The 9,350-nt window shown below is 44.6% G+C and overlaps 1 protein-coding gene across 2 annotated transcripts in view; it reads right to left on the bottom strand.

The window, feature by feature from the left end:
- Positions 1–7,238: 7,238 nt before the first annotated feature.
- The window catches only part of GCLC (glutamate-cysteine ligase catalytic subunit), a 42,278-nt gene continuing 40,166 nt past the window's right edge, over positions 7,239–9,350 (bottom strand). For both annotated transcript variants that reach the window (XM_061146376.1, XM_061146375.1), the window contains one exon: positions 7,239–8,821. In XM_061146376.1, the coding sequence (XP_061002359.1) occupies positions 8,610–8,821 (212 nt within the window). In that variant the 3' untranslated portion in view covers positions 7,239–8,609. The remainder of the gene's footprint in view (positions 8,822–9,350) is intronic.

Here is a 9,350-nt window from a genome sequence, read left to right as displayed (position 1 = left end):
CAGCGCTGCCTCTGCCTTGAGTGGCACCTCCAGAATACACATAAGAGAAAGCTGCTTATAGCGAGTGATCTGTGTGCAACGAAGGGTCTTGAAGCTACCTTTGCAGTGTGTGTTACTAACAGTGTAACGGGGTCCAGGTCCTAATCCCATCCTGCAGGGGCTCAGAGATAGGTCTCAAATCAGCAACTCTGCTTTAGAATAATTAGCATTTTATGTGAAAAAGTGATTAATCCCCTCCTCCCGGTTCCCATTTTTGACTCTCCTCTTTCGACTGGGGACATGCCCCCTTCTCTTGCTTTACCCGAAGCAGATACAAGCAGATGTTGCTCAGAACACATTGTAGAGTGTTCAGTAAACAGAACCCTATGGAAAAAACTATGAATTACCTCCTTTGAGGCAATCATATGACTTACATATATCATTCTACTTTTAGGTTAATGATTACATCTTATATTAATATATGCAGTATCTGTGATTTAGAATGGACTTGAAAGGAAAGCTGTCTATCTAAAGTTCTGCATTAATTCTTTTTCTACCACAATTCTGATAAACAGTCCATCTTTACGTGCTTTAATGTATCTAGTGACAGGAAACTCACCATGCTCCATAAAAATGACTAGAACTGGTACTTTCCTGGTGGCCCAGTGGCTAAGACTCCATGCTCCCAATGCAGGGGGCCCAGGTTTGATCCCTGTTGAGGGGACTAGATCCCACATGCCACAACTGAGAAGTCACATGCCATAACTAAAGATCCTGCTTGCCACAACTGAGACCCCATGCAGCCAAATAAATAAATGTATTTTTAAAATGACTGAAATTTATTGAGCAGTTTTTGAGCTGGCTTTCTGTATCATCTTTTTATTGAATTCTCACGTCATCTCAGTGATTGAATTACCCGAAGATGGACAGAATAAAATGGTGGAGAAGAACGACTTTTGCCAGGATGAAAATCTGGTGAGTGACACTCTCCAGACTCAACCAAGTTAAATGTGATCCCAAACCCCACAGGATCAGCTATTACTTCACAACAATTTACATTCAATTTCTGAAGAGAACAGGGTCCTTAGATTAAAACAATTTTTTCACTTCCTCTCAATGGAAATGTGAATCCACGAGAGGCCCATTTTAGTGAATGACAGCATTTTATATAAACTGAGGCAGTTGCAGTGTTGCAATTCTAGTTCCTCCAAAAGTTTCCCCTCATCTTCATTGTTACTTTCCTCTGGAAATGACAAACTTGGCATGGAACTCTTGTAATGACACTAGAGCTCTTGTCCAAGTCTCCTTCTTATTGAAGATAAAAGTGACCTTAACATTCCTAAATCCAGTCCATTGGTCTCAGTTATTATTCCAGATTTTTCAGCATGATGTAGTGCAAGTTTGAGCCCTGCAAAAGAGAATCAAATGGTGCCTCACTTACTTTGGGAAAAAGATTTCTTTCCCTGTGGAAAGTTCAAACTTTTCTTGGACAGGGAGAGCTTGAGGAGCAGTCACTATTGTCCCTGGACTTGAGGAGCATCTATGTCCCCAGGACCCCAGTGATAATTCAGTACTACCAGCAGTTGTGCAGTTGCCACCAGGAAACTATTAGGTTTAATTTGACAAACAGAGAATCATAATTTATTCAGAATTCACCAGTTGTGACAATGTGGAAAGCCTAACAGAGGTTCACCTTAGATGATAGGATAGAAGGAATGCCGAGGAAAAGTGATTCATTATCACAAACATACCAAAGCAGCGTGAAAGAGGGCACTACCAAAACCTATTCATATAAATCTGACACACAGTTTATAAAATCACACAAATTTCCTTTCAAAACGGATGGGTTGTATATATTTATGAGTAACCAGGATCTACTGCTTTAAATGTTATAAATCTCAACTTTTCTTCAATACTAATTAAACATAAGGACAATTCAGGTAAAACAATGCAGTAACTGTCACCACACCATCATCCCTAAGGTGATCTTGAGGCTGAACTTCTTCACTGAAAGCAGGAGGAGAAGCAATCCTGTTAAGCTCCAACTGTGTAAGAGAAGTCTCAAGCAACAGCTTATCTCCAAAGGAAAAGGCAGTTAATTTGCTTTCTGGAATAAAGTGGTTCTCAGTGTAGAAGTTCTAGTCTCTGCTCTCGATGCATGAGACCATACGCTTGCTTCTGTGGGCAATAAATCAACACTTGGGAACAAACAAGTGGCATCACATGCACAGACCTTCACTGAACAACAAGCAGGTGGAAGTTTGTATCATTACAGGATGCTTAGAGTCCCACTAACTGTCGCAGAATAGAATTCACTTGTAGGAAGCCTGGAAAGTTGCAACACATCTGGGAAAAATGGGTTCTTCATTATCGGCAAGCTAGTTAGCATATAGAATCTCTCTCTCTTCTCCAAGTAGTTTAATATATTCTCTGTAGTTTTCAGAAGCTATCAGCCCTAAGCTGGAAACTAAAGTGAGAAGCAGGTCAGTGGTTCCTTTATTTAAGGAAAAATATTAATCACAGGGAATGGATCAACAGGTCCCATTTCTTCTTACCAAGGAAGACACGCATCCTCCACAGAAGACGGTGTCATTTACAGGCTGCATCAGCCCTCAGCAGGCTTAAAAGGATGCTTTCCAGTGAGATTTTAGCGATGCCCTCCATTAGGAACTTTTAAAAAGTATTTGTTTTTATTTATTTATTTGGTTGTGCCAGGTCTTAGCTGTGGCATGTGAATCCAGTTTCCTGACCAGGGATGGAACCCATGCCCCCTGCATTGGGAGCTTGGAATCTTAGCCACTGGACCACCAGGAAGATGCTTAAAGATGATCCGGGGACAAAAAAACCAAACAAAAAACCAACAAACTAACTACAACCGCAGCAACAACAATAAAAAAAAAACCCCTTTTCTGCGCCAATAAGTGTCGCGTGCCGCCTGCTGGCCGCCGGGCCCAGAACCGGACACCTGCTGGAGAAGCTTGCGGAGCCGCGCCCGCCGCCGACCGAGGGGCGCGAAGCGGCGACGACGCGAGGGGGCTTCAGAGCACGAAGCCGAGACCCCCGAGCTGCCGCTGGGGAGGTGGTGCGAGCGGAAACCCGGAGCGCTAACGGGAGAGACCCAGCCCCCACGCCCCCGGCGTCCTGGCGCTCTGGACCCGGCGAGCCCCGGAGCAGGGCGGACGCCCTCTGGTTCTTGGGAGCTCGGCGGCGGGCGGGGCGTGGTGTGCGGCGCGGGTCGTGGAACTTCTTTTAGAGAATGAGGCTGCAGATGGTCAGGCTTCCCAGCTCCTTCTGTCAGGCCGAATGCCTTGGGTCTTAGGAGGGGGGCGCTGATGAGGACGGGGTACCCAGGGCATCTTTCAGAGCAGCACTGGGTAAATGTGCACCATGGAAAATGTCCGCTGCCCATTTTTAATGTGTTTTTTTCCCCCTATTGAGTTGTATGGATTTTAAAATATATTTTGGATATTAACCCCTTTATCAGATACATGATTTTTCTCTCATTCGGTAGGTTGCCTTTGCTGTGCAAGAATTTTTTAGTTTGATGTAGTTCTACTTGTTTATTTTTATTTTTGTTGCTTTTGGGGTCAGATTTAAAAAAAATCATCATCAAGACCTATGTCGAGAAGCTTAACACCTACATTGACTTTTAGGAGTCTGTGGTTTCAGGTCTTGCATTCAAGTCTTTAACCGATTTTGAGTTAATTTTTGTGTATGGTGTTATTATTGATAGTTGTCTAGTTTCATTCTTTTGCATGTGGCTGTCCGGTTCTCCTTACACCATTTACTGAAGAGACTGTCCTTTCCCCATCGTGTATTGGCTCTTTTGTTTTAAACTAATTGACTGCAGCCATGAAATTAAAAGACACTCCTTGGAAGAAAAGCTATGACAAACCTAGACAGCATATTAAAAAGCAGAAACATTACTTTGCCGACAAAGGTCCGTATAGTCACAGCTATGTTTTTTCCAGGAGTCATGTATGGATATGAGAGTTGGACCATAAAGAAAGCTGAGTGTTGAAGAATTGATGCTTTTGAACTGTGGTGTCTGAGAAGACTCTTGAGAGTCCCTTGGACTGCAAGGAGATCAAACCAGTCCATCCTAAAGGAAATCAGTCCTGAATATTCATTGGAAGGACTGATGCTGAAGCTGAAGCTCCAATAGTTTGGCCACCTGATGCGAAGAACTGACTCATTTGAAAAGACCCTGATGCTGGGAAAGATTGAGGGCAGGAGGAGAAGGGGACGGCAGAGGATGAGATGGTTGGATGGCATCACCAACTTGATGGACAGGAGTTTGACCAAGCTCTGGGAGTTGGTGATGGACAGGAAAGCCTGGCATGCTGCAGTCCATGGGGTCACAAAGAGTCGGACACAACTGAGCGACTGAACCGAACTGAATTGACCATGTATGTGTGAATTTATTTCTGGGCTCTCTATTGTGTTCCATTGATCAGTTTTTATACTAATTCCATGCTGATTACCACAGCTTTGTAATGTGGTTTGAAATAAAGCCTGGAGGCACTATTGCTCTTACTGCATCTTCCATACTTCATGGGCTTCCCAGGTGGTGCTAGTGGTAAAGAACCTCCCTGCCAATGCAGGAGATGTAAGAGACACAAGTTCAATCCCTGGGTTGGGAAGATCCCCTGGAGGACAGCATGGCAACCCACTCCAGTATTCTTGCCTGGAGAATCCCACGGACAGAGGAGTCTGGAGGGCTACAGTCCATGGGGTTGCACAGTGTCAGACATGACTGAAGTGACTTAGCACGCATGCACATACTTTGTAATGTCTCATTTCACAAAATGTTAAGAATGAAAGGGGCTTTAGGGACTATCCAGCCAATTTCAGCCTCCACTTACTATAAATACAAATAATATCATAATGCAAATACAGCAAATCCCCTATGTACAGACCTTTAAGTTTTGAACTTTCAAAGATGCAAACATTCCTTCCATCACAGTCAGGCTTTAGTGAAATTGCAGCTTGTCCTGTCTCCTATTGCTGAACCTTCCGCTCTACCATCTCCCACCTTCCCTCCCTCCTCGTAACTCTTCCTGCCTGTTCACTTGATGCCAGCCCGTGTATGTAAGCCAGCTGTTGTCCTGTACTGCAGTCCTTTTCAAAGGACTGTACTGTAAGATTAAAAATGTTTTATCTTTGTGTTTGTTTTTTCATGTATTATTTGTGTGATAAGTATTACAAACATATTACTGTACAGTACTATATAGCCAATTTTGCTAGTTGGGCATCTAGGGTAACTTTGTTGGACTTAGGAACATATTCAGAACATGAACAGAACCTGCTCGTGTGTAGGAGACTTACTAGAGTCTGAGGAGTGCATCTTTCCCAGCCAAGGTCACCCGCTGAGGCCTCCTCACGTCCAGTTCAGACAGTGGTTCCCTTCTAATTTACACTTCCCTAAATATCACTTGGCATGCATGTTCAGAAGCATTTATAGGGAATGTTAAATATTTACACAAAAGCATAATGAAGAGAGAGCAGCTGGTAGATCTCAGTGGCTTATCTTCAGGGAACGTAGGCACGGGGAGCCTTAATCTAAATGGAAAGTTTATTAGCAGCACCCCTAAGAACTCTGCCGATAAAACAACCCCTGTACAGTTCTGAAAAGGGCCCTTCCCCAGCAGGGAACCTTGACGCCCTGGAGCCCCACATCCCTTCCCCCCACATCTGACACCATCAGTGCTTGAAAGATGCTGTCACATTTTCTCTCTGCAGGAATCCCAAGAAACCTGCAGAGATGTGGCCTCATGCTGGGTTTCCACACTTTGCACTTTTAGTTAACTTCTGTGTAGGTGCTAGCTCAGAAGGCAGTGGCCTGGGCCAGCTCCCTCCAGAGACAGAAAGGCTCGCCGACAGCCAGGGCCTGGGCGGCAGACAGAAGCATCCTGGGGCCGGGCCGGGCCACGAAGCACATGGGATCTTAGTTCCCTGACCAGGGATCGAACTCAAGCCCCCTGCCTCAGAAGCTTGGGGTTTAAACAACACGAGACCGCCAGGAAAGTCCCTAACGGGCTTCTTTGTAAATTTTATGTGCTTTTTCCAGCACTGGGTCTCCAGGGCTGCACAAGCTTTTCTCTAGTTGTGGCAAGCGGGGGCTACTCGATTGTGGCGCGGGCTTCTCACTATGGCTGCGTCTCTTGCTGCAGAGCGCCGGCTCCAGGGCGGCGGGTTCAGTCGTGGCCCGAGGGCTGTGTGGCTCTTGGGCTTAGCTGTCCTGTGGCATGCGGGATCTTCCTGGATCATGGATCAAAAAACCCGTGTCTCCTGCAGTGGCAGGAGGATTTGTCACCACTGAGCCACCAGGGAAGCCTCCTTCACAGGTTTTGTTTGTTTGGAAACCTCTTGTAAATCCAGGAGACTTGATGGGTCAAGTAAGGGCCAGTTGTATTCTGAGTGAGTGTCTGGGCTCAGCCAACGCTATTTCCACCAAGGACGAGGCACGCTTTGCTTATCTCACTGTTTATTGTTTTGCTCCCAAAGCCTGAACCCTCAGCTGTGTTCAGGAGGAAAAGGTGATGCTTTGTCTAGGATAGAGATATGGTGCTGCTATTTGATTTTCAGATACACATGAAAGATCAGTGTTAGCCGAGACTTGGAACGGATGTGTGTCTGAGGTGCAGGAGTGATCTAAGTCCTTGTTTCTCAACACGGTCCACAGACCAGCAGCATCGGCGTTGCATGCGGGCCCTCACCCCAGCCAGACCCAGAGTCAGGGTGCACTTCGGTCAGAGACGTGTATGCAGATTCGTTTGACAGCGAGCCTGCCCTAGGATCATTCAGATAAATAAAAGCAGACCAGCAGGTGAAGTTGAGAAAAGTGGATGGACTAGATGAACTAGGGGTTGGGGGTAGGTGAGAGGTGTGTGTGTGAAGATGTGGGTGGGCAATGGCTGTCTGCCAGGCCTGCTGAGCCGGTCTGAGTGGATTCACCAGTGTGCACACAGCACCTGAGTTACTTGCCTGTAATTCACCATGTGATCACTGACCCAGCACGGTGATGGTGTGGAATAAAAGGAAAATTCATGTCTGGGGGTCACTGCTGCCCTCCTCACAGCGCTTGAGGGCTCCTGGGGAGGCCAGGCATCTGGTTCTCATCACTGTGCTTCTTTCTAGAAAGAGCTGAGGATGGAGCATGATGAAGAAATCACTTTCTGGCGTACTTGGGCTAATTTGAAAAAAAAAAAAAAAATCCACCACTATCTGATTAGTTGCAGAACTCACACTTTCAAGAGTTTTCACAATGCCAATTCCATTCTTTTATTTCCTCATACCACAAACATTTTACTGCCTTTTTACAACCTGAATTTACATAAGCAAATTGCAAAGGAAAAACAGGCATTCTTTTATCCTCCAAAATGCATGTATGAAATATAGCACAAACTCTAGTACATAAACAGGTTTAGCTGAAGCTTTATGGCAATTTCTTAAAATGAGCATGACAGTTTAAATATTTATGCCTGTAAAGGTCTGCATAATCTACTATACATAGTTATTTCAGAAGCAGTTAAGACATTTAATTAATTGGGAAAAAATGTCAACAACAAAGCTCTAACAATTGTGTGCAACTTATTTACAATTAAACATTTAGGGTCCTGATTCACAAAACTTAGTGCATATCATGATTTTTGCAGAGAAGCTAAGTAGTATGCAGAATATTCCTTGGGTAAAATCTAGAATGAATGGCTTTTAGAAGAATGTTTGTAATATGCTTATTGGAAACTACAGAAAAAGTAACAAAAACTTCAGCAACTGCATTTGATGTGAAAATTTAAGTAGACAGCAGCAATCAGAAAAAAAACAGAGGCCACAAGAGAAGAGCTGGTTGCATTTTTGATATTAGTTTTGTTATGTACAAGGAGAAAACCGATACTCCCCATTTTTTTCCTTAAAAAAAAAAACAAACCCCAATAATCACTACATGTGAACTCAGAGTCTTTCTTCTTCCAGAGTTGTCTTTAAACTTAACACCAAAATTAGCAAATGTGGATAAAAAGTACCATCAGTTCAGTGGGTTTTGTTTTAGTAGGGAAAGCCTGGGACAGGGTTACCAAGGGATTAGCTATTCAAATTACGAGAGAATTGTCACAGATAAGGCGCCAGAACCCCAAGCTTCCCCTTGAAGCACTTTGGTGGATTCAAAAGTGATTTTACACATATGCCAAAGGAGGTGATGCAAAGGAAATGAGCAGGACAACCTGTTCTTAAGGTAAAGTGACAGGATGTTCAGTGAATCAGGTACCAGGTTAATGTCTTAAAAAAAAAAAAAGCCAAAATTTACAGTAAACATTTTAAACTCTGGAATGCAGATATAGTACAGTTACCGGTAAGTTACATTTACAAAACTGCTTCAGACAGTAGTTGCTCCAGAGTCAGAATTGAAAAATGTACAAGCCAGCTCACGAGAACCTTAGATACAATGTTATTAAAATACATTGTTAATCATAAAAATACTTTACTATGTACATGTACACTGTATAAACTCTAGGCCTGCTTAGACCCACTTCTGCCAGGGCAGCGCGCTATTACCACCCGCTCTTCACACAGCCGGTCCAGCCGTCAGATCTCCGGGAACGCGGGGAAGGGCTTCTCGTCCTGCAGGGTGTCTAGGTGGGAGAGTCGGTTTTGCTTCCACTGTACCTTACTTTCCTAAATGCTGGTCCGAGTAACTCTGGGCACTCACATGATTCGTTTGCGATTTGATTACACTTTAGAAGAAGGCTATAGTTCATCTGGTCAGTTATTACACTGTCCTGCTTGTAGTCGGGATGCTTTGAGATAAACTCCCTCATCCATTTGGCAACTGTCATTAATTCTCCTGGGGGAGAAAAATAAATTTTTTTAAAATGACAACTTAGTAGTATTTTTTTATTTGTTGGGTTTGGTTTTTATCTTTAGTAAGCTGACACTTAGCGGCTAGACAACACAACCCTGAAGAAGAATCAAGAGTGGCGTCTGGGCCGAGCCACACAGCCGGGGCTGGGAACAAGACGTTTTTCACCTTGTTTGAAGAACTCCTCCTGGGCAGGGTTTCATGTTGCAGGCAGGCAGCGAGAACACACGTGTCCTGCTGCTATGAGACCTGTGAGGTGCCACCCATACGGGGACGCCGCCCGCCCTAAGACACAGGAGCCCATGCATGTTGACTAGTCTGTGTCCTCCCATCCAGCCAGGCCTGCCAGTGTCAGAGACTGCCCTGGACGGGGGGCTCTGCGTTCCCCAGAGCGACCTGATCAGAGAGGGACACAGAATAGTGAGTAGATGCGCTCAGAGAGAAACCCGCAGAGACAGCACTTGGGGGGTTATCCTCTTGGCTCTGGAAACCTTACAGAAGCCTCAAGCAAAAT

The sequence above is a fragment of the Dama dama genome, chromosome 7, assembly GCF_033118175.1.
Source record: "Dama dama isolate Ldn47 chromosome 7, ASM3311817v1, whole genome shotgun sequence".
NCBI classification, from domain to species: Eukaryota; Metazoa; Chordata; class Mammalia; order Artiodactyla; family Cervidae; genus Dama; species Dama dama.
Note: the sequence above shows the minus strand (reverse complement) of the source record. Positions and strands in the feature narration are given on the sequence as shown.